Genomic DNA, 26611 nt, shown 5'->3' on the forward strand with positions numbered 1-26611 from the left:
TCACAAAAAAGAAACTTGAGGACGCAGGGGAAGTGGAGGTCCGTATGTATCCTTGTCTCAGGGACTCGGCTATGTATGTCTCCATAGCCGCCGTCTCCATAGCCGCCGTCTCCTCTTGAGACATACACATGGCTCCGCGGGAGTGCTGCCCCTGTCTGGAGGTCTATCGCACAATCTCCCTGTCTATGAGGTGGCAACCGCGTCGCCCTAGTCTTGCTGAACACGAGTGCCAAATCCTCATACTCAGGGGGAATGTGCATTGCGGGCACTTGGTTCGGACTCTCCACTGTGGTCGCCCCTACGGAAACACCTAGACATCGCCCAACACACTGGGCAGACCACTCCTTGAGAGCCCTCTGTTGCCACGAAATGGTGGGATCATGGGCGATTAACCAAGGAAGCCCCAGCACCACGGGATACGCAGGAGAGTCGATCAGATATAACTGAATGATCTCCTCATGACCCCCCTGCGCATTCATCTTTAGTGGTGCTGTGACCTCTCTAATCAACCCAGATCCCAACGGACGACTATCTAGGGCATGGACAGGGAAGGGAGCATCAACAGGCAGGAGGGGAATCCCTAACTTAACACAACATTTCCGATCAAAAAAATTCCCAGCTGCGCCTGAATCGACTAGCGCCTTGTGCTGGGAATGAGATGCAACCTGGGGAAATATTACAGGTATACATAAGTGAACAACAGAGAGCTCTGGGTAAGTGGGGCGCCTACTCACCTGGAATGACTCCCCAGTGTGTGACCTGTTGCCCCGACTCCCTGGAGACCCTCCCCAGCAAATAGCCGCAGTGTGTCCTCTACGACCACAGTTGGTGCAGGGGACGGCCTCCCTCGGGCTCTCTCTCCTCCTCCCTCTAGCGCCAGTACCCCCGAGCTCCATGGGGATCGGCTCGGAGGTGCTGGAGAATGGAATGGACGGCCCCAACTCGGGACGTCCGCAGGTGGCCAGCAGGGTATCTAGACGGATGGACATGTCCACCAACTGGTTGAAGGATAGATTGGTGTCCCTGCAGGCCAGCTCTCGACGAACGTCCTCACGCAGGCTACACCGATAGTGGTCGATGAGGGCCCTCTCATTCCACCCCGCATCTGCCGCTAGAGTCCGGAAATCCAGTGCGAACTCCTGTGCGCTCCTCTTCCCCTGTCGGAGGTGGAACAGACGCTCCCCCGCCGCTTTACCCTCAGGTGGATGATCGAAAACCGCCCTGAAGCGGCGGGAGAACTCTGCGTAGGTGATGGTGGCGGCGTCTATTCCCCTCCATTCGGTGTTGGCCCACTCCAACGCCTTGCCGGAGAGACAGGAGATGAGGGCGGAAACGCTCTCGTATCCCGAGGGCGCCGGGTGTATGGTAGCCAGGTAGAGTTCCACCTGCAGGAGGAACCCCTGACACCCGGCTGCGGTGCCATCATACGCCCTCGGGAGCGAGAGCCGAATCACACTGGATTCCGGTGCTGGTATGGGAGGACTGGCCGATGGTGGTGGTAAGGTAGGAGGAGGTGTGGGCACGCCTCCTCTCTCCCATCGGCGCAGGGTGTTCATCACCTCTTGCATGGCGGACCCGAGTTGCTGGATCCTGGCGTCCTGGCAGCTGACCCGATCCTCCAGCGACTCGGGCGCCGCCGCTGCTCCTGCTGACTCCATAGATGGTGTGTAATTCTGTCACGAAACTGATGTGGTTGCAGTGGTGGAGTCAAGCGCAGGACAAGGAGGCTAAGTCCAAAATGACTTTACTGAATAAGCACAAAGTCAAAACAATAGGCCTCAAAACAAAGGAGGCGAACGATTACGCACACGCGTAAAACACTAAACATTAAACGAGACACCAATTGGACAGGCGGACAATTACACACAACTGCAAACAAACCAAAAGGGAAACTTATAGGTGACATAATCAATACTCAATACGAAACAGGTGCACACACAAGACCAGACCAAACAACTATCGAAAACATCCAGCGGTGGCAGCTAGTACTCCGGGGACGACGAACGCCGAAGCCTGCCCGAGCCAGGAGGAGGAGCAGCCTCGGCAGAATCCGTGACAGGTTGGCATGCAAAGCCGGATATTTGGTTCCTAAGAGGGCCAATCTGATGGCTAGAGGGTTATCTATCGCTACTATTCAGTCCGCAAGGGTGCCCTCCACAAGGGGGCTGTATACGTGGGAAGCGTTTGAGCTTTGGTGCCAAAATAAAGGAATTGTTCCCTTTCAGAGTTCTCTGGGGGACATTTTAATGTTCCTACAGGAGCTTTTCGAGCAGGGTCATTCGTTTACATTTTACATTTGAGTAAATGGCGTATAGAAGCAGGGGTCAAGGGTTACCCAGCTGTGTACGCTCTTACTCCACCTGGCAGTTTCTTGGGCGTTATTTAAAGGGTTGACTGTAGGAGATATTTGTGCTGCGGCAAGTTGGGCATTACCAAACACTTTTGAGGTTTTATTGCTTGGATGTCACTGCTCCCAGTGTAGCCCACAGTGTGCTTACGACTGGGACAGGGGAAAGTCACTAGGCAGTGCGCCGTGGGCGCAATAACCAAACTGTCACATGTTGTGGGGTCAGGTCTGGGTGGTCTGCCATGGGCCGTTTCATTTAGTATCCGTTGGGGTAGGGTTCCATTTCACCATAGTATGTTGTACCGAAGTTGACTGACTGAAAGGGAACGTAACGTTATGACTATAACTACTGTTCCCTGAAGGATTGAAAAGAGGTACAACACCTGTTTGGCCCCGCAGCCAGTTCCTGGGCTCAGTGAAGAGCTGTATTAAATTGAAGGAACAAATCCAAGCCTCGCGCTTATCACCTGTGGAGGGCGGGGCTTCCAATGAGGCATGGATTTCATTGGCCTTGTAAGGCGTGATTTTAGTTCCTTCAATCGAAGTCTTGCGAGTGCGACTCCCCATAGTATGTTGTACCTTGTTTCCCTCCTTCAGGGAACAGTAGGTATAGTCATAACGTTACGTTTTGCAAGAGCAACCTGTTAAATCTTAAAGTTATATGAACTATAGGCTTCATAAAAGCAGGCGTGATATACAATATATTATTTCACAATTAGGAAAACAAATCTCGGGCATGTTAGCTTTATGGTATACTTAATCAACCAGCAGGTGGTCTCCAGATGATTTCTGGGGATCTGCATATTTTCTCTACATTTTATGGGACATTTTTCAGAAGTGAGTAAGTATTCCCCTCCAACACAAGAATAGGAATAGCTTATTTCCCAAAAGGCAAACTAGCATAACTGTAATGTCCATATGCCAACTAAGTTAAAGTATAGCTTGCATGGTATTTCTTCAAGATGTTTTGAAAAACATAAATACTTCATTTAGATGCCTAAAATAAGTGTTCAGCATCAGTTCCTACTGTATGTTATGTCATTTGACTGAACATCAGCCTTTGCATAGCTGGTCCAGTGTGAGGTGATGAGACTGGCAGCTAATGATTAGCAGACGCTCTCCCCTGGCAGGCCCAAGGTTAGAGCCTGTATCTGCTTACTGGGTCGCACTTATAATATCTTTGGCCCGTCATCGGCCAAAAGGCACTGGAAACAATCGCTAGAGGAAATGGCACACGAAGAAAGAGCCCAGTGGTTTTGGGGCTGGCTCCTACATATTTATTGTTATAGCCGATGTCTGTAATTACAATATTAACACAGTACTCTGGTCTGGCCCAGTGGGGTTGCGTGCCTATTGGCCAGTGTGTCATAACTTTGTCATGTGTCCTTAATGTGGTGACGTTTCGGCAGTTATATCAGTGGAAAATGACTCATGGTTGTTTTTCGGTGGCGGCTCCAGCTTTCCCCCCCTGCTGTGTCGCTTGCTGCCTAGTGAAAGTATGGCATAACCCGACACTGCCAGAGGCATAGGCCTGTGGTGGACTGGTGATTAGCTTTTCAGACTACAGGGACTTATTCAGGTGAATAAAGTTTTATCCATAGTGTTATATTAAGCACATTTGTTGGTTTGTTTTTACTGCCTCTGTTTAAAATGTATATCCTTCTTTCCTTCTCAACACTGTTTGTGAGATTAGTATGGTGTCTCTTGATCTCCAGCTCTTCATTCATTCTCTCTCTCATCACCTTTTCCTCCTCTCTCCCCCCCATCCCTCTACCCATCCATTGTCTCCCTCTCTGACTGCTTTCCCATTCATGCAGCCAGCATTCCACATTCCTCTCCTCGGCACTGGAGATTTATAGAATTCCTCTCTGTGTCACCAGCTAGCGGAAGCCAGGCTTACATTAGCTAAATCCAGGCATTAAAAAAAGGGTGAGAGGAACAAGGGGCTCTTTATCCTTTCTTTTGGAGGTGCTTTTTCCTGGAGGGATTCAGGGATGTGGTGCACATTGACTCCAAAGTGATCTAACTGGTCACTCTGATGAAGCTCACGGCCAGGGTTGACATACAGTCAGTGTGGGTGCCGTGAAGCAACCCTACTCTATACCAGTGAGTGATGCACACCAATTGGAACCTTACAGATATACACACATTGGCACAGATGCGCACACACACACACAGTGATGGAGAATAGGCCTAGTCAATAATGAGCCACCGATTCCCAATTACACATTCCCCATTGTTTTCCCAGTTTTTGGTTTCATAAGTTGGCACGACCAGCACTTACAGCAGGGGCTGATGGTGTTCTCTTAAGATTGAACCCGTGAAAGCAAAAGCCATTTAACATTTGATGCGCGGCTGGGTCGTCAGTTTTCCACTCAGCGGTAGGAGACTTTTGGATGGGGGTCTGGACAGATTGAGATCATTGAGGTCAGCGTGGAGCATGGACCGATAGCAGCAGGCCTGAGTGGAAAAAATAACGAGAGCGAGACAGGGCTGTTAGTCATGAGGATGGTACTGGGATCCAGCATGGCCTCAGAGAGGGAGGGAATGCTTTGTGTTGTTTAGGGGACCTTCTGGCCCATGCTAGGTTAACTCGTGTCATATGAGGTGAGCTCTCTGCCTAGCTATACCTGAAATTATGAACTGGCCTTCGGTTCACGTACAGAGCCGAAAGCCCTTCAGCTGCTTTTCTAGCTCTTTGTATTTGGCAGCTGCCTAAGCAGATGGTGAGGGTGCAGACTTTGACCTCTCACCCATCACTCATAGTGGAGGGAACTCACAGAAGGCTCAGAATGCCATCCCCGAAAACATTATCTCCTCACTGCCTCATCACACTAGAGGCAAAGTGGGAGAGTCTGTAGCAGCAATATTGAGCCCGAAGCTCACACTTTGCATGACATTCTCAGCTCTGATATCATAGTTGTCAGGACACATCAGGACCTTTTCATGAGACGTCCCTGACGTAGTACATTACAAGCTTTTAGTGTAGTCAAACACCATTGCCAGCCTTATAGGCAGCATAATTATGGGCTCTTATACTCAAATCAAATCCCATTTTATTGGTCACATGCCGAAAACAACAAGACTTTACAGTGAAATGCTTACCTACGAGCCCATTCCCAACAATGCAGAGTTAAAAAGTAAGACAAATATTTGCTTACTAAAAAAGGAAATAGTAACACAATAAAATCATAACGAGGTTATGTACAAGGAGTAACTTGCTGTACATTTACAGGGATGCTGTAATGTTTTACAGTAAGGAAAATAGTACTGTAAAGCAAAATTACAGTATTAAACTGGCAACTCTTTTGCCAGGATAATGCTGTAAATTTACAGTGAAATTCTACCGGAAATCTAAATGTAAGAAAAACATTACATTTGTACATAAAATACATTTATTCAAATTGGTAACAACATTAAAAACGAATTAACAACAGAATTGACAATAGAAGTAACAACAAGTTAACACACGTAACCAAATAAGAGAATCATTACAACACTAATGTAAAAACTATATTGTGTGCCTGTGCGTGTGGGCTGTGGGGGAGAGAGAGACAGAGAGAGGGAGACGGAGTTAAAATTGGGATTGGGTACAATTCTAGATCTTCAGATTCAGAGCTCCGAGCTCCAACATGCAGGACTAGTGAAATAAAACAATGAAAATGGTAATAAGAAAAATAGAAAAAGTACTATATACATAATAACTGTAGCAGTGATAAAACATTAATGGAAACTGGGAGAACAGGCCATGGCTGAGGTCCCTGATGATCTTCTTGGCCTTCCTGTGACACCTGGTGTTGTAGGTGTTCTGGAGGGCAGGCAGTGTGCACCCAATGGTGCATTCGGCTGCGTGTATCACCCTCTGAAGCGCCTTGCAGTCCGCAGCGGTGGAGTGTGATGCAGCCCGATCTAGGATCATGGGCAAATCTGTTTGGGGTAAGGGGGTCCGGTCCAGAGGTGGTGAAACGCACAACAGGACAGTTTGGGCCGGAGAGCATCCAGGAGAGAGAAGTCAGCGCACCATCAGCTGTTCCTCATGGGGCTCCGAATCAAACCTCCTCAATTCTGATTCGTCAGCTCTTCTCAACCCTAGGACAAGCATAGAAAAAGAAAGAATAGAATGAGAGACAGAGAGCACCAGGGCTGTTACTCTGTGGGTAAAATGTCAGGGGACAAGGGACATATCAATCTGGTGTCGTGTGTGTGTGTACTTACCTCACTAGAGGTCTTCATTCAAACTCAGTGAGCTCTTTAAAGAATGGGGCAAGGTAGGGATTGAGAACAAACAGCTGGCTTCCTCTGGGCCACCTTGTCATACACTTTGTCCCATCTTCAGGATTCATCATCTTGGTTTGATTTCGAACCTACAGCATATATCCAATATAGTTTATGAAATCAATTGAGGCATTGAACAAATACAAATAAGACTGCTAGATACACCTACTTCAAACCCTAGCAAACTAATACAACATTGCTATAGCCTACACAATATCACAGATTACTTGACCAGACTCAACATTTTCCTTTCTAGCTGTGCCACCAAATGTTTGCATACTACTGGTAAAGTGAACAGGTTTAGCTAATACTGTAACATTATGGAACAATGTTTTTTAAATTAAACAAATGGTTAGAGGGAGAGGCAAATGCTGGCCTACAAAACTGTGATTTATGCCGCGCAGATGAGAGCCAAGTGAACAGAGTCACACAGGGTTGTGACGGCTAAGGAAGACTCTGTCCCGGTGTTTTTGGCATTTATGCTTTCCCCATTGAGTAGAATATATCACGGTGACATCTAGATGGCCTACTTGAAATACTGTATAATCCTGGGTGTGGAAAAAATTGGCCACGTTATTAGTTTCCGCCGACACTGTGTCAGGCTACAGCTGACCAGTGGCACTGCACTTTAGGTCTGCAGGCACCTCGATACATCATGGTGCACTGGTCATTCGCATCAGCTTTAGCGGCTCTTGAATGGCCCACATAGTGGTTTATGTGTAAAATGCATCCCATCAATCCGGAAAAATATGGGTCATCTTTTGGACTGCTAGAAACAAGCCATTTTCTCTGTAGTAATGGTGGAAACATAAGTCATGAATCTGCGCTCAGTGTATTCTGTATGCACACAGAGGCTGCGATACAGCCTATAATCACAATATTCTCTGGGTGATGTTTTTCTAGGTCACATAGCTAGATATTTACGAGCAATTCAGAGCAGACCGAAATGGCTTTTGTCAATTTGAGCTAGCTAGCAAACGTTAGCCAGCTATCTCGCTAAGTTAGCTAAGGAAACATGCAGTAATTCAACGTTTGCTAGCAATAAATATACTTATTAACAAGGCAAGGTACCTACCCAGCAGCTGCTGAAAATACTCTTCCACTTCACAGCCGCTTCAAGAAGATATTTACTAAAATAGTCTGAGCTTCATGTGTCTCACCCTGAAACGGTCATTTGAATCTACAGTAGGCATAAACTATTACTGTAAAGAAATACAGTATGTTAAAGTAATTTTTACAGGAGGCTTCCGAATTACAGTTAATAACAGTATTTTCTGCATTTTACCCAAAATTCTATGCAATCTACAGCATGAATGCTGTAAAACACATGTATGGTATTAACCTGTTCATCATATAGTGTTTACCTGTTAAAATTGCAGAAAAGTCTTCTAGTGTAGTCATTTAGACAAGTTACCTTGGCATTCTTAGGCACAGGGACTATGGTGGCTTGCTTGAAATACGTAGGTATTACAGACTGGGTCCAAGAGAGGTTGAAAATGTCAGTGAAGACACTTGCCAGCTGGTCAGCGCATGCTCTGAGCATGAGTCCTGGTAATCCGTCTGGCCCTGCGGCCTTGAGAATGTTAACCTGTTTAAAGGTCTTACTCACATCGGCTACAGAGACCGTAATCATACAGTCGTCCGGAACAGCTGGTACTCAGGGAAACTCCCCTTTTTGTTACATTTCCCAACGTTTACAGGCCCTTAAAGAGAAAAGTTGATTGTTTTTAGTGCCTCTCCGTTCCACTGCTCATGCCCTAACAGAGCTGCTCGTCAGGTCCTGTGGTCTGTGCTCCGAGTTGTTGATGGCGGTATGGTTTAAGGGCAGAAAGGTAGTTTAGTTGACTTGAATTGGGTTTAATGGGCCGTTATGGGATGTCGGGAGTTATTTCTGTCTGAGGTCTCCCCTGGCGTCCTGGCTCCTCTCTCTGTAGGCAGGCTTGGCCAAGGGCCCAGTGCTGAGACTGTGTGTGTGTGTGTGTGTGTGTGCATGTGCATTTTCCATCCACACTGTACTTTAACGGGCCTCCCATTCACCGGGCACTCACCCCTCTCGCTAATCGTGCAGCGCCACTTAAAAGGACTGAGTAAAAAGTCAAGCTGCGCCGCGACTACCATTTGTCATTGAGATCATAAGGCGGCCATGTGAGTTAGGACCCGGCAGCAGCGATTACAGGGTGGGCGGGGCGACTCAAAGCCCAAACGGGCCACAATTCCTCGCTGGCGACAGGGTTCACCATCTTCACTTCCTGTCCTGGGGTTTTGACGGAGTGCCCTGTGGAAGAGGAGGGTTGGGGAAAACGCTTGGAGCTTCTTCCTGCCGGTGCTCTGGCGGCTCTCCCGGGATGGTTTTTTGTGTGTAGCATGTGTGCTGGATTTAGTTTTTGTTAACCATGCTATTTATTAGTTTTTTTCTTGGAAAGAGTTGTACCAACTTAGCTGTGTGAATTATAGGCTAGATCTCACATGTACATTTTATTCAATTTTTCTCCTAATATAAAACGTAATGTGTTGGACTTTTGGCAATACGAAACACATTAATTTATTCTGTACCACTCAACCGCAGTGTTTGTTCGCTTCTCTCAGACTGCACACAGTCCTACAGAGTGAGAGTCCATGATGAGTTTGTAGTTGTACTTTGTGGGAGTGTGTCTTTCATATTGCTTTCCCGCAGACATCAATATCGGCTTCTGAAGATTTTCAAAGCAGCCAGGAAAATCTATTGAACTGCCATCTGAAAAGATGTAGCGTGTGGCGGTGCAATATTGCCAGGTCTTGGGCGATAATAGAACTGTCAATCAGTCGAGGTTCAACTGCAACAATTGATTTCCTGGCAAGTTTCTGTTAGAAAGAGGGATTTTAGCCTACAACCGTGTCTATATGAGTGGACCCAGTGACCCTGAGGCAGAGTTGGACTGAGTGACTCTAGCCTGAGACTGTGCCACTGGGTTAGCTGGCTGGGCTAGCTGCATGTTGGTTGGTGGTAGTGTGGTTGGGACCGGAGCGTAGGCTGCATGGCCTGGGACTCCGAGGCAGAGTAGAGCGAAGCTGAGCGCTGCTCATTATGTTGGGTGTGTATGGGAACGCCTGTAAACATGACAGTCCCTCTCCGGCGAGCAGGCCCGGGTTAATGACAGCCCTGCAGCACAATGAGCAGTAAAGTGCAGCCACCACTGTCGCCACCCAACCGCCAGGACCTTCCTCCTCCCAGGCCGGGACTGCGACGCGACAGACCAAGAGTGGACATTAACCCCTCTGTCCCACCTATTGAAATAGAATGCCTACAATGGACATTCATTCAATTCCATTTTTATTTTCTCACGCTCTATCTTGCCGCCCTCTTTCTGCCTTCCCTTCCTTCCCCCTCTTCTCTCTCCCCGTTCATCCCTCTCTTTTAAGTCTTCCATATTTTCTAGAGAGGACGTTAACCTCTTTCCCACCATAGACCACTCTGACTCTCTCTGCTCTCCTCCTTTCTGCTCTCCCTCATCCACCCGACTGACTCTGGGTTGTCGCCATCCACCCAACTCTGCCTACCTGCTACACTCCTCCAACCACTTCTGCCTTTCATCCCTTCTCTCAGATTTCCCTTCCTTTTCCCTCTTTCACCCTTCCTTTCCCCTTATTTAAATTTCTCAAAATTTCCCCCTTTACCTTCTTGTCTTCCTCTTCTCTCTTTTCACTCTTTCATAGAGGAGGTGGAGGATAGATTTATCGTACAGTCTCCTAGCTCCGTACTCATCGTCTCAGAGGTTTTTGAAAGTTCTAATTGAGTCTTGATTACACGCATCACACACACATACACACACTCATCCACTCTTCCTCTCCTCCTCATCTCCTTCTCCTTCTGTCTGCTCTCTTTCTTACACACACACACACACACACACACACACACACACACACACTGACTCATCAGGCCACCGTCCAAGTAGTGAAATCGTAGCAATAAAAGCCTCCTTCCAGTATGCATATCTGTCTTTGTCTGCCTGGAGTGTACAGTGAGATTCATGGCCTGTTTGTGTGCTCTCATTGCTCCAAGCGTATAATTCTCATGTGGATAAAGCCTACTGCTCATATGTGGGCCCTCTGCTGTGGCTCCACCACTGTTTATAAGGCAAATTGACATTATGACATTGGGTCCAAGTTCACCAACATGAAAGACTGGTTTTGATGAGTGAAATAAATTGGTAGTGTGCTTCTGAAAAAGGGTCACTGGCTCCTCTGAAGAGGAAGAGTCAGGGTTAAAGGTCCGGCCACAATTACTATGTTTGAGTAAATGAGTACACTACTGTCAGATTGTGTGTGTGTGTGTGTTTGCCGATGTGTGTGTCTCCAAGAAAAGTGTCTGGCCCATCCCTGTCCCCTGGGTGAGGCAGTGATTTGAGATGAGTGAGTAGGACAGTGCCAGTGTTGAGGTCAGCAGTATAAGCTGAGGTCTGACAGCAGCCGCCATGGTATTTGCCCCTTTTAAAAGCGCTGTGTGCCAGACACTGAGAGAGCGAGAAAGACAGAACACTGATAATGGAACACTAAGAAAAGGGACAGAAGGAAGATATACAGACAGACACCGCCGGATGGACAGACACGGACGGACAGACACACGGATGGACAGACAGACCGACACACGGACAGACAGCCGGAGGAAAGACCGACACGGACAGACAGACAGAGGACAGAAAGACGGACGGAAGACACACAGACGGACAGATGGAAGACACAGACGGACAGATGGAAGACACAGACGGACAGATGGAAGACACAGACGGACAGATGGAAGACACAGACGGACAGATGGAAGACAGACAGACGTACAGACACGGACGGAAGACACAGACGTACAGACACGGACAGAAGATGCACAGACATACAGACGGAAGACACGGACAGATGGAAGACACGGACAGACGGAAGACACGGACGACACAGACACGCGGAAGACATGGACAGACGCAGACAGACGGAAGATGCAGACAGACGGACAGAATACCCAGACGGAAGACGCGGACAGACGCGGCCAGACAGAGGACAGAAGACGCAGACAGACGGACAGACGGAAGACGCAGACAGACGGAAGACGCAGACAGACGGAAGACGCAGACAGACGGAAGACACGGACAGACAGAAGACATGGACGACACAGACACGCGGAAGACATGGACAGACGCAGACAGACGGACAGAAGACCCAGACGGAAGACGCGGCCAGACGGAAGACGCGGCCAGACGCGGACGACACTGTCTGCGTGTCTGCGTCTTCCGTCTGGACAGAATGTAAACAGACTGACGGAAGACTGACGGAAGACTGACTGACGGAAGACTGACTGATGGAAGACTGACTGATGGAAGACTGACTGACTGAAGGCAGACAGACAGACAGACAGAAAACAGAAGGAAAATAGACAGACTGAAGGAAGACAGACAGACGTATTAGAGAGGTTGAGAGAAAAGTAGAGATCAGATGGACATAAGAGCCGTTTCTTCTCCATATTTTTTTGTCTGTCCCACAAAATCTTCTTCAAAAAGGATAAGCAGTGATTTATAGCTTTAAATCAGATTGCTGGGTATGATCTAGCATTTGAGGCAAGAGATCTGGGAGCTGGAATAATCCTCAGTTTGAATCTGATAGTGTTTATTTTATTACATTTTTGTGACTATTAATAAGAGTGTGATCTCACATAATCTTGGCCCAAGCCTCACCTGGCTCTCATATTCCTATTTAGCCCACATTGTCCATCATTTTGGGCACCCCTGCTTTACATTCACTAATACCCCTGTGGCGTGGTCCAGACGTGAATAGCTACATTTTCTCTTGTCTATTATTGTCACCGCGTGCACTGGAATCACAGTCAAAATCACACACCAGAATACCCGTTGGCCCCCGGGGGGCCAAGCATCTGAAGAATGTGCTTGTGTTGGAGTATGGTGTGCAGCTCCACTCCTGGAACGAGCTGAGGTAGAGGCAGGGGTGAAGTGAAACGCTTATTTAAACACAATCTCTGTGTGTGTGTGTGTGTGTGTGTGTGACAACAAGCAGGAGGAATGGGTTCAATTTAGCTGCAGGGTGTGGCAGGGAATTGGGCGGTAGCCTCACTTATTCACTCTACCTGTGAGTAATATTACGTAACATGTCACACCATGATATTGCTGCCCTCACTCACTCCTTGCCTGATTGGCTCTCTGCTTTACCTGTTAGCCAGGCACCATTACCCTCTTGTTCTCCCAATTTCCAGATCTTTATACCAAAATGATATAGCCTGCGGTGCTGTGTTTTGCATCTGAAAAAGGCATTTTTTTAAAAGGTATTTCACTTTTTCACCTGGTAGCTAGTTACTCAAGCACAGTAGACAAATCTAATGGCAATTATTATTTTAAAGGGATGGTACAAAAATCTATTCCCGATCACACAATATGAGTGATTGGACAGTCCTACTCCCAACCGGAGTGCTATACCTAGAAACGCCATGGCTGTCAAAGCAGGCATTCGTCCCATAGGTTGACTCTGGAGACTGTCATGGTGAGATCCCCATATTAGTATGTGGTCTCTGACCGAGTCAGTGTGTCACAACCAAACCAGGGACCTCAGCAACGTAAACAAACACTCAACCAACCTCTTTAACATCAGAGACACCCAGAACGCTTTTGGTTCTGATACTGTATCTGTGGTCCTTGGGTGTAAACAAATGTTTTTGGCTATGTTTTTGGCACTTTCTATATCCATGTGTTGCGTATTTCTAGGGAATGTTTTGAGTGAGGTCAGGAGTCCCCACACCAAACTAAAAATAACGCTGTACAGTGGGGAAAACAAGTATTTAGTCAGCCACCAATTGTGCAAGTTCTCCCACCTAAAAAGATGAGAGAGGCCTGTAATTTTCATCATAGGTACACGTCAACTATGACAGACAAAATGAGAAAAAAATATCCTGAAAATCACATTGTAAGATTTTTAATGAATTTATTTGCAAATTATGGTGGAAAATAAGTATTTGGTCAATAACAAAAGTTTCTCAATACTTTGTTATATACCCTTTGTTGGCAATGACACAGGTCAAACGTTTTCTGTAAGTCTTCACAAGGTTTTCACACACTGTTGCTGGTATTTTGGCCCATTCCTCCATGCAGATCTCCTCTAGAGCAGTGATGTTTTGGGGCTGTCGCTGGGCAACACGGACTTTCAACTCCCTCCAAAGATTTTCTATGGGGTTGAGATCTGGAGACTGGCTAGGCCACTCCAGGACCTTGAAATGCTTCTTACGAAGCCACTCCTTCGTTGCCCGGGCGGTGTGTTTGGGATCATTGTCATGCTGAAAGACCCAGCCACGTTTCATCTTCAATGCCCTTGCTGATGGAAGGAGGTTTTCACTCAAAATCTCACAATACATGGCCCCATTCATTCTTTCCTTTACACGGATCAGTCGTCCTGGTCCCTTTGCAGAAAAACAGCCCCAAAGCATGATGTTTCCACCCCCATGCTTCACAGTAGGTATGGTGTTCTTTGGATGCAACTCAGCATTCTTTGTCCTCCAAACACGACGAGTTGAGTTTTTACCAAAAAGTTATATTTTGGTTTCATCTGACCATATGACATTCTCCCAATCCTCTTCTGGATCATTCAAATGCACTCTAGCAAACTTCAGAGGGGCCTGGACATGTACTGGCTTAAGCAGGGGGACACGTCTGGCACTGCAGGATTTGAGTCCCTGGCGGCGTAGTGTGTTACTGATGGTAGGCTTTGTTACTTTGGTCCCAGCTCTCTGCAGGTCATTCACTAGGTCCCCCCGTGTGGTTCTGGGATTTTTGCTCACCGTTCTTGTGATCATTTTGACCCCACGGGGGTGAGATCTTGCGTGGAGCCCCAGATCGAGGGAGATTATCAGTGGTCTTGTATGTCTTCCATTTCCTAATAATTGCTCCCACAGTTGATTTCTTCAAACCAAGCTGCTTACCTATTGCAGATGCAGTCTTCCCAGCCTGGTGCAGGTCTACAATTTTGTTTCTGGTGTCCTTTGACAGCTCTTTGGTCTTGGCCATAGTGGAGTTTGGAGTGTGACTGTTTGAGGTTGTGGACAGGTGTCTTTTATACTGATAACAAGTTCAAACAGGTGCCATTAATACAGGTAACGAGTGGAGGACAGAGGAGCCTCTTAAAGAAGAAGTTACAGGTCTGTGAGAGCCAGAAATCTTGCTTGTTTGTAGGTGACCAAATACTTATTTTCCACCATAATTTGCAAATAAATTCATAAAAAATCCTACAATGTGATTTTCTGGATTTTTTTTCCTCAATTTGTCTCTCATAGTTGACGTGTACCTATGATGAAAATTACAGGCCTCTCTCATCTTTTTAAGTGGGAGAACTTGCACAATTGATGGCTGACTAAATACTTTTTTTCCCCACTGTACAGCGTTATTTTTAGTTTGGTGTGGGGACTCCTGACCTCACTCAAAACATTCCCTAGAAATACGCAACACATGGATATAGAAAGTGCCAAAAACATAGATTGATGGCTGACTAAATACTTTTTTTCCCCACTGTACTTCCAAAGTTGTGGCAAAATGGCTTAAGGACAACAAAGTCAAGGTATTGAAGTGGCCATCACAAAGCCCTGACCTCAATCCTATAGAAAATTTGTGGGCAGAACTGAAAAGGCGTGTGCGAGCAAGGAGGCCTACAAACCTGACTCGGTTACACCAGCTTTGTCAGCACGAATGGGCCGAAATTCACCCAACTTATTGTGGGAAGCTTGTGGAAGCCTTCCCGACATGTTTGACCCAAGTTAAACAATTTAAAGGCAATGCTACCGAATACTAATTGAGTGTATGTAAACTTCTGACCCACTGGGAATGTGATGTATATATATATAAGCTGCGGTGCTTACCCAAAAGGTATTGCAGATAGGGTATGTTTTGATAAATTGGGAGTTCAATTGCCAAGTGGTTTAGAAGGTGGAGGAGCCAGGTGATAATTTGCCTCCTGTCTGTTCTAGTTGCAGTGTGTCACATGCCTGCAGTAGACCCTCATGTATAGGGGAATGAGGGAATCACAGCTTTCGCTGTATAGTCCATTATCTCTGTGGAAAAAATATTCTCATTCCAAACCGGAGAAGGAATTTCACTCCACTCACAGCCATAGCTCAGGGCTGTACGTTCCAATAGAAACACTTCAGCTGAACCAGTCTAGCAGGTTTATACAGACTGGATTGATGGAGTTGCTAACTGTACTTCCGTCAAGTATAATTGCTATACCTGTATTTGTCTCCTAATCAAGAGTAGGGAAATAATATATTGAGGATAGAGCGATGTGATTAGGAGACGATGGAGCAGAGATGGAGTTAAGGAGAGACAGACGAGGTTTGGATGAGATCAGTCTATACGATAGTGTTAGTTATACGCTGTGGTCTGTTGCATCTTCCCCCTCCACCTCTTCCTCCTCCTCCACCTCTTCTTCCTGCTGCTGCTGTAATGTAGGGTTAGAGTAAAGCCATATGAGCAGCCTAGGAGATGTGATCTCCATGATCATCCTGCTCTCTCAGCATGTCATCTAGCTCATTGTCTACCAGCCTAAATCAAACCCCAGCAGCATTTCAAAAGAACACCTCCTACTGCTCTCCAACATCCATACCACACAAAGCCTGGCCATGCAAACATACTGTAACTGCTATCATGTGGAATCAAATAATGGCGTTATGTTCCTGAGGTATAGAAGATGTCAGTTATAACCCTTGCTCTGGTAAGGTCCTAGAGCAAAAATGCAATCCAAAATTGTCATATTGTCCAGCGGTTGGAACCGAAATTAAACTTTTTTCATTCCGTTCCACTGTTCCAACCAGCAAAATAAAGTTCTGAACCGCTTCGAACCACAAAAAAAAGTACTGGTTTATATTGTTCCTTTGTTCCTTTTTTAACCTGTGAAATATTTTTTTTTTACATTTAACTCAAGCTAGTTGTTTACATGTGTGATGGACAGCCAAGTGTATAGTATGGCACAAGATGCAACAGAAATGTTGTGGGTGGGGAAAGAGCGCGAGTGTTGAGGAGGAGGCTTGAAACACTGGGCATCTTGTTATGACATGCATTATTTGAATTAAGTCCACATAATTCTACCTAGGAGGAGCGGCTTCTATGGAGGAACTTTGAATGTCCTTTGAGCTAGCTAGCTAACAAGCTTGAGCTAGCTAGCTAAGAAGCTTGTGTGTGCAGAGTGGCACCAGAATTAAAAACTACTTTTTGTAGTTAATAAATCCAATGTGAAACGTGATAGCTAGGCCTATAGGATCCTTAACTAGCATTGAAAAAGCTCATCCTTACTCGAGCTAATTACAAATCTCGCTCCCTATCTTCTGAATAATGCTTGTACATCAGTACAGTAGCCTATGCTTCGGCGGGGGAGGGGCAGGTAGCCTAAACACGTGCGCACACACTGGCAAATATTTTCAGCTTGCAGGCAGACACTTGAATAAGGTTTGGAGTGATAGAGTGAGGGCTTTGCATAGGCGCTTTGTTGCATTTTTTTTGTGGGGCTAGAAACATTTTTGTGGCACGTAAAATAACATTATTAACCGGTTCCCAAGCTTTAAAAATAACAGTTCTGTTCCGGAACAGTTCTGTTCACTTTCAATTTAGGTTCCGTTTCTGTTCCTTTAAAAAAATATTTATTTTCAGTTTTTTGGTTCTGTTCCCTGAAAAGGTTCCAACTTCTGATATTGTCCTTTGTTGAGCTTTGTATGATTTGCACGAGACTTTGAACCGTGTGTTTTTGAAAGGTTGTATCTTATCTTGTCAATTAGAAAATGAAATTGTAATCCAAATATGGTCTGTCCCAGTTTCTGATGAGAAACAATTATTCGGTTGATGAATTTATGGAAATAATTGTCCAGAGTCCCTGAAAGAAAGCACAAGAAAGTCTTAAAATTAGGAGTATGAAAACGCTGCTTAGCTAGCCTGTATGTTTCCATAGCATAGAGTTTCACACTAGCCCACACAGTGATGTCACCCCACAATAACATAAGTAGCCCCCTGTCTAAGACCCCCGTCTCATTCCCCCTTGTGAACAGTGATATGGCAGTAAAGTGGTATGTGATGCGCCTTTATACGCCCACACCCCTTACAGAGCACCTTCATTTTTTTTTTGCAGTACGAGTTCTATTTTGGTGGCCTCTGGTACATTCTAATGCCTTGATTCCATCCGAAATACACAGCTAAATGATTGAATACTTTAACAACTTTATCTCCCAGATTCGTAAAATGAGTTGTGGTATTGAGTAGAAAGACGTGACTTTAAAATAAAAATGACTGAAAATGTATGAATTCAATGTGTTAGTTGTTTTGGATATTGCCTAGGCTTATATGATCATGACTATTTTCTAAATAAGATAACCTTTTTTAACATTAATTCTGTTTTCTCTTAAGATTAGTCATATTTACAGTTTTACTGCAATATATGAATTGCCACAATGATGTTTGTTCTTCAAATATGTATAGTATTGGCTCTACTGCTGTGGACACTCAGGGTAAGGAAATCAATATGTCTTTGTCATTTGGGTGAACTATCCCTTTAACAGTTTGGCCTATCAATCGATCACTGTGGGTGGGATTGTCAGTGGAGGGGGCAGGATGTTTGTGAGTCAGAGTTGGTAGGGTTTCAAACCTGTCAATCAATCACTGTGGGTGGGACTTTGAGGGAAGGTGGTAGATTAGTAATCTAGTCAGAAAAACTAGTCTAATCTTTCAAATTAATTTACTGTGGCAAATACTAAATCTGGTCTACTCTTTCAATTTAGTTTATTGTGGCAAAAACCTACGAATAAAGGTTGTGTTCTGTCAAGTAAATATGGATTCCCTGTTGAGAAACAATATACACTGCTCAAAAAAATAAAGGGAACACTAAAATAACACATCCTAGATCTGAATGAATAAAATAATCTTATTAAATACTTTTTTCTTTACATAGTTGAATGTGCTGACAACAAAATCACACAACAATTATCAATGGAAATCAAATTTATCAACCCATGGAGGTCTAGATTTGGAGTCACCCTCAAAATTAAAGTGGAAAACCACACTACAGGCTGATCCAACTTTGATTTAATGTCCTTAAAACAAGTCAAAATGAGGCTCAGTAGTGTGTGCTGCACTACCTGAGCCACTTGTGTGGGTTGTAGACTCCGTCTCATGCTACCACTAGAGTGAAAGCACCGCCAGCATTCAAAAGTGACCAAAACATCAGCCAGGAAGCATAGGAACTGAGAAGTGGTCTGTGGTCACCACCTGCAAAACCAGTCCTTTATTGGTTGTGTCTTGCTAATTGCCTATAATTTCCACCTGTTGTCTATTCCATTTGCACAACAGCTTGTGGAATTTATTGTCAATCAGTGTTGCTTCCTAAGTGGACAGTTTGATTTCACAGAAGTGTGATTGACTTGGAGTTACATTGTGTTGTTTTAAGTGTACCCTTTATTTTTTTGAGCAGTGCAGAATTGCAGAATAACATTTTTAAAAATTAAAAATGTCAGGGGGAGGACACCCAAACTCCCTGCCAGGTTGTGCACCCCCACTTTTATACAAAGTCAGGCGACCATGAATAGACCAGAGGAGGCTGGTGGGAGGAGCTATAGGAGGACAGACTCATTGTAATGGCTGGAATATAATTATTGGAACGCTATCCAACACATCATACCTTTTGGAAATCACATGTTTGACTCAGTTCCATTTATTCCATTACAGCCATTACAATGAGCCCATCCTCCTATAGCTACTCCCACCAGCCTCCACTGGAACAGACCTACAGGTATGAATGAAGCAGGTGCTAAAAATGGGCTTTGCTACACCGAATGCAACAGTTGACTACTCCAGTTTCGACACTTTAATCAAATCAGTAGGCCTATATCAATATATTTAATAATACCATATACAGTGCCTTCAAAGTATTCATACCCCTTGACTTTTTCCAGATTTTGTTGTGTTACAGCCTGAATTAAAAATGGATTAAATTGAGATTTTGTGTCACTGGTCTACACTCGGTAGTACCCCATAATGTCAAAGTGGAATTTTGGTTTTTGAAGTGTTTACAAATTAATAAAAAATGAAAGCTGTAATGTCTTGAGTCAATAATTATTCAAACCCTTTATGGCAAGCCTAAATACGTTCAGTAGTAAAAATGTGCTTCAAAAGTCACATACAAAATTGACTATGTGTGCAATAATAGTGTTTTACATGGTTTTTGAATGACTACCTCATCTCTGTACCCCACACATATAATTACCTGTATGGTCCCTCAGTCGAGCAGTGAATTTCAAACACAGATTCAACCACAAAGACCAGGGAGGTTTTCCAATGCCTTGCAAAGAAAGGCACCTATTGGTAGATGGGTAAGAATAATAAAAGCAGACATTGAATATCCCTTTGTGTCAAGGGTTCTGATGCGAATGTGGTGTGGAATCAAGTGCAGGACACAGGAGCTCAGTCAAACTTGACTTTACTGGAAAAGCACAAAATAAATGGGTCAAACTAACCCGGAGGCGAACAATACGCAACAGTGCGTAAAATACAAAAACCGACTACGCACGAACAAAAGTGCGACGGTAATAACTAGCGTCTGTCCAAACAACAGTAGAACACCAACAGACAGGAAAAACAATTACACACAACACATGACAGAAACAACGAGAACTTATAGGACACATAATCAACACTAAACATGAACAGGTGTACTAAACAGACCAAACCAATCAAACATCGAAAACAAAGAACGGTGGCAGCTAGTACTCCGGAGACGACGACCGCCGAAGCCTGCCCGAACAAGGAGGAGGAGCAGCCTCGGCCGAAACCGTGACACTTTGAGCATGGTGAAGTTATTAATTACACTTTGGATGGTATATCAATACATCCAGTCACTACAAAGATACAGGCGTCCATCCTAACTCAGTTGCCAGAAAGGAAGGAAACCGCTCAGGGATTTTCTCATGAGGCCAATGGTGACTTTAAAACAGTTACAGTGAGGGAAATAAGTATTTGATCCCCTGCTGATTTTGTACGTTTGCCCACTGACAAAGAAATGATCAGTCTATAATTGTAATGGTAGGTTTATTTGAACAGTGAGAGACAGAATAACAACAAAAAAAATCCAGAAAAACACGTCATAAATGTTATAAATTGATTTGCATTTTAATGAGGGAAATAAGAATTTGACCCCTCTGCTAAACATGACTTAGTACTTGGTGGCAATACCCTTGTTGGCAATCACAGAGGTCTTCTTCTTGAGCCACTCCTTTGTTGCCTTGGTCGTGTGTTTTGGGTCATTGTCATGCTGGAATACCCATCCACGACCCATTTTCAATGCCCTGGCTGAGGGAAGGAGGTTCTCACGTAAGATTTGACGGTACATGGCCCCGTCCATCGTCCCTTTGATGCGGTGAAGTTGTCCTATCCCCTTAGCAGAAAAACACCCCCAAAGCATAATGTTTCCACCTCCATGTTTGACGGTGGGGATGGTGTTCTTGGGGTCATAGGCAGCATTCCTCCTCCTCCAAACACGGCGAGTTGAGTTGATGCCAAAGAGCTCCATTTTGGTATCATCTGACCACAATACTTTCACCCAGTTCTCCTCTGAATCATTCAGATGTTCATTGGCAAACTTCAGACGGGCATGTATATGTGCTTTCTTGAGCAGGGGGACCTTGCGGGCGCTGCAGGATTTCAGTCCTTCACGGCGTAGTGTGTTACCAATTGTTTTCTTGGTGACTATGGTCCCAGCTGCCTTGAGATCATTGACAAGATCCTTCCATGTAGTTCTGGGCTGATTCCTCACCGTTCTCATGATCATTGCAACTCCACAGTTCTTTTGTGTTTCTTCCATTTGCGAATAATCGCACCAACTGTTGTCACCTTCTCACCAAGCTGCTTGGTGATGGTCTTGTAGCCCATTCCAGCCTTGTGTAGGTCTACAATCTTGTCCCTGACATCCTTGGAGAGCTCTTTGGTCATGGACATGGTGGAGAGTTTGGAATCTGATTGATTGATTGCTTCTGTGGACAGGTGTCTTTTATACAGGTAACAAGCTGAGATTAGGAGCACTCCCTTTAGGAGTGTGCTCCTAATCTCAGCTCGTTACCTGTATAAAAGACACCTGGGAGCCAGAAATCTTTCTGATTGAGAGGGGGTCAAATACTTATTTCCCTAATTAAAATGCAAATCAATTTATAACATTTTTGACATGCATTTTTCTGGATTTTTTGGTTGTTATTCTGTCTCTCACTGTTCAAATAAACCTACCATTAAAATTATAGACTGATAATTTCTTTGTCAGTGGGCAAACGTACAAAATCAGCAGGGGATCAAATACTTTTATCCCTCACTGTACATAGTTTAACGAGTGTGAGAGGGGAAAACTGAGGATGGATCACAACATTGTAGTTACTCCACAATACTAACCTAATTGACAGAGTGAAAAGAAGGCAGCCTGTACAGAATAAAAATATTCCAAAACATGCATCCTGCTTGCAACAAGACACTAAAATAATACTGCAACAAATGTGGCAAAGCAAATCACTTTTTGTCCTGAATACAAAGTGTCATATTTGGGGCAAATCCAATACAACACATTACTTAGTACCACTCTCCATATTGTACAATAGAGACTTACCCATAAAAAATCCCTTTAATCCATATTCAATTCAGGCTGTAATACAACCAAATGTGGAATAAGTCGAGGTATGTATACTTTCTGATGGCATTGTAAATGTCATAACATTAGCTTTTATAACTCTCAATCTTTTCTTTTATCATATTTTGGAACAGAATCAGGCTCTCTCTCTCCACTACCTATTGTTCATACAGTGAGGATTCAACATCTTCATCTGTTTTCTAATTTATATGCAGATAATCGCCGAAAAGCAGTAGTAGCCTACCAGTATGCAAATGAGGGAGCCCAATGAACGGCTCTCTCAACGATTCAGTTCCGTTCACCTAAAAGATCCGGTCAAAAAGAGCCAATTGTTCGTTCGCGAACAACCCATCAGTAGGCTACACCGACGAGTCACTGGCAGTGGCAAATCTCGACATGGGCTTTGAATCTTAGGAAAATACAAACATGATCTTTGGTTTACTTTTCCGGATGCGATACTATTGACATACAGCATAACTACGTTGTATGATTTATGAATAACGAAGGGAAATAGGAGGTTTACTTTATTCAGTCATTGCGCACCTTTTATAAACTAGGCAACACTTGCAGTTCGGTCGTCAATCAAACCACAGGCCTTTGTGCCCAATTCTGTGGCTGGCTATAGTAGGCCTATGAAACAGGCAAAATAAAATAAATGAATGTGCCACAGTACAATAATTACGTGGATTTCAACTCATAATTACCACTTACATTACATGGGACGTGTAAATTCACTCACAGGAGATGATGCTCGTGTTCTCCCTCCTCCGTGAAATCAAATTCAACTGCAGCCAATCAGAGCGCACAACAATAACACGGATACCGAGAGGCGGGACAGACAGCAGACTGACAAACCAGCAGTGTCCCTGTCATCGCTCGCTTTGTGGCTGACAGGCGCCTGTCCTATCACTAGAAGATGCATATTGTTCATTCTATTGGGAGAAGTCTATACAGACTTTTCTGGCTAGCGAATTTAACCTCCCGAGTGGCGCAGTGGTCTAAGGCACTCCAGGCTCTGTCGTAGCCGGCCATGACCGGGAGACCCATGGGGCGGCGCACAATTGGCCCAGCGTCGTCTAGGGTAGGGGAGGGAATGGCCGGCAGGGATGTAGCTCAGTTGGTAGAGCATGGCGTTTGCAACGCCAGGGTTGTGGGTTCGATTCCCACGGGGGTATGAAAAAAATAAAAATAAAATAATAATAATAATGTATGCACTAACTGTAAGTCGCTCTGGATAAGAGCGTCTGCTAAATGACTAAAATGTAATGTAAATGTAAATGAAAAGAAGCCTAGTTAATCAATTAAGTAGAAAAAGTAGCTGGCTAACAATGAGTCTGAGGCTATTTAGCCAAAAGCCAGCGCTTATGGAAAATACTGCACTCATTTGTGCGCGCACACACACACGCTACACAAATGCTTTTAGAATGGGATTTGCTTGTGCGTGCTAGTGCGTGTTTGTGAATGTTTGAGTATTTATTATCTCCGGGGGGCTATTCATTGTGTGATGAATTGTTACTCATGGGCTGACTGCACTAACTGTACTAAAATGTATCAAATGTGAAATAGGGGTCCCTCCGGGAAAAAGGTTGGGAACCCCTGTGTTAGAACATGCTACAAACTGTATTTGCATACTCAAATCATGTTCACCCTCTACCTCATTGTACATTTGTCATGGTACCATAATACGATGCTTGTCTCGTTGCCTGCCACATGCTTGCCTTAGACACCAAAGGCAGGCTCTTCAGTCCCAGCTGGGGAGAGACATTATGTGTACAGTAACCACAGATTTTGTCTATGGGTGATGTGTCACACTGTATTGATCAGACTGTGTGTGTTGTGTTTTTCAGTCGGTGGCCAAGACCGGACGGCTGCTTATCAGTCACGAGGCTCCAATCACCGGAGGCTTTGCTGCCGAGATCAGCTCCACAGTGCAAGTAAGTGTGTTTGTGTGTGGTCATGCATGCAGAGGGTTCTATTGGAATCCGAGGGGGCCTTCAGAGGTGAGATGTGGGACGAATTGCACATGGACAGTAGGGTATCTATGTCTGTGTGGATGGTGGTTTGGGTTGAGCTTTCTCGGTTTGAAATGCGAAATGAAATTCAAATGTCTGTCAGTAGGTGTCCTCGGGGTCAGGCAATAAATCTGAGCTTAAGAGGCACTGACATGTCATACTGAAACTCGCTAGACTTTGTCCGTTGAAATTAGTAATATATATTAGATCAAGCCAGTTGAAACTAATACTCAACCTTGTCTGTGGATGAATTTTTGCTCATGGACTGTACTGACTGTGCTGGAGGTGTATCCCCTCTCCCTCCCTCCATTTTTCCCGTCCCTCCCTCCCTCCCTCACTCTGTCTAATGAAGACTCTGCTCTGGCCTGGTCAGGGCATGATCAAAGTATGTGCTGTGTTCCCTTCAGGGAGAAAGTGAGAGGGCAGTATTTTTCACCTCCATGAGTTATTCCTGAGTTATGATTATGACCCTTGTCGGCAGGCGAGTATTCACTCTTTTTTTCCTACACCACACTCAAAGGTGTCCGGATAATGGCATGCTATGCAGTGTAGGCATTACCTCAAGTAGATGCCCTGTGTGTCTGCATCAGCACTGGTGTAGCGCTGAGATGAGGGCCCTGGAATTGGTCCTTCTCATCTCCCTTGCTGTCACTCATGTTGTTGTTGTTATCCGCAGACCTGCTTATTGGTAGGGTTAATGGTCTATGAGTCATACCAATGTTTTCACATGTTTTGTGTCCCGAGGTAACCAGCCGTATTTTTTGTCATGAACCAAAGTGTATGGTGAATATAACTATTTATAGCATTTAATACTTCGTTTTTTTATGTGTAGAGCCATTAGCTTTATGAGCTTTGTGTATGGTAAGGTATTGTTGAGACTGCTTTCATCTCGCGCTAAATGAATCCTCAACCACTACTGAGAATAAATGATCACAAACACTTGCACCTCATGTCTAAGTGTATCCAGGTGTTTGTCGTCCCCCCCCCCCCCAAGAGCAGGGAAAACACACACTCTCATGGCCTAGTTCCCTTGGCAACTTGACAGTTCTAGCTCTGGAGGGCCCACTTGCCTCCTGTCCAGATGGCCCAAGGGTGGCGGTCAGTACTGCGACTCGCCGGACTGTGGTGACTCACCCGGTAATAACTGGGATGTGGCGTGGGTTCCGTGCTGATAATGCGATGAAACAGAAAAGGCGCTAAAAATAGGGCTTTTAGTAGGAAGGTGCTGAGCTGTCGGACCTGGATCAAGCCTCTGGGAACTACAATAACAACGACAACAACAACATATCAAGTGCTCTCAAGGGAACGACCAGAAAGGGAAACCTAAACCACCCCTTAGCAAGAGTCAAGAGCAGAGATGAAGACCTGCAGCACCAGAGCTTAGAGCAGAGAGGGAGACCTGCACCACACTTCACCACCAGTCAAAAGCAGAGAGGGAGACCTGCATCACACCTCGCCACCAGTCAAAAGCAGAGAGGGAGACCTGCACCACACCTCACCACCAAAGTCAAAAGCAGAGGGCGAGACCTGCACCACACCTCATCACCAGAGTCAAAAGCAGAGAGGGAGACCTGCAACATTCAGGGGCACAGGGCGGGAATTAAGGCCTGTGATACAAATGGGTTACTACATTTTACATTTTAGTCATTTAGCAGACGCTTTTATCCAGAGCGACTTACAGGTAGTGAGTGCATACATTTTTTTTTTTCATACTGGCCCCCCGTGGGAATCGAACCCACAACCCTGGCGTTGCATGCTCAGCTGTCAGAGTCCAGGGCTCCTTTGTGTGAAATATACATTGAACAATGTGCAAATAGATTTTCTTAGAACTGACAGGGCTTAGAGTATGCCTTGATTTACCCACCCTGGAGCTTGTTGTTTAATTTGGACTGTTGAAGAATAAATAATTTAAATCAGGCCATCACTAGGCTTATCCCAAAGTTCAGCTGTTTTGTTATCTGGCTTTGAGCCGTGTGCAAAACTCTTTCCACCCCTTTCCATGTTTTAAAGTGACTCCAGGAGTGGTTGTACATAATGGTTCTGTAAATGTATTATGTCTGGACAGGAGGGCGAAACTAAAGGATAATCAGGTCAAAACCAACTGCCTCAGGGCAGTGTGAGCACGGTCCAATTATGGATTAGTTTGACTTTCTTTCAAATTTGGAACAGCAGTTAAGGGTTTGAAAGTTTCCATTCGGTGGATTGGCTGCACCTCACAAACGATGCCGTGTCATTGTTTGCCTTGAAATAAGGTGTTGTCATTGACTGACCTCATATCAGAGCTTCTCTGCTGACTTACAATGGATCTCATGGATACAAAGAG

At 45.0% G+C, this 26611-nt stretch overlaps 1 protein-coding gene and 1 long non-coding RNA gene across 2 annotated transcripts in view; one reads left to right on the plus strand and one right to left on the minus strand.

Annotated features, from left to right (window-relative positions):
- LOC121555945 (2-oxoisovalerate dehydrogenase subunit beta, mitochondrial) overlaps positions 1-26611 on the plus strand; it is a 97971-nt gene that overhangs the window by 62868 nt on the left and 8492 nt on the right. Inside the window, exon 9 of the mRNA XM_041869788.2 lies at positions 24124-24210. Within this exon, the coding sequence (XP_041725722.1) occupies positions 24124-24210 (87 nt within the window). The remainder of the gene's footprint in view (positions 1-24123; positions 24211-26611) is intronic.
- On the minus strand, positions 5725-8066 carry LOC121555947. Its single transcript, XR_005998032.1, has 3 exons — positions 7698-8066; positions 6563-6711; positions 5725-6436 (listed from the first exon to the last, which is right to left on the minus strand). It is a non-coding gene; the product is annotated as an uncharacterized LOC121555947 (long non-coding RNA).

Source organism: Coregonus clupeaformis, unplaced genomic scaffold (assembly GCF_020615455.1).
Source record: "Coregonus clupeaformis isolate EN_2021a unplaced genomic scaffold, ASM2061545v1 scaf0109, whole genome shotgun sequence".
Lineage (NCBI taxonomy): Eukaryota > Metazoa > Chordata > Actinopteri > Salmoniformes > Salmonidae > Coregonus > Coregonus clupeaformis.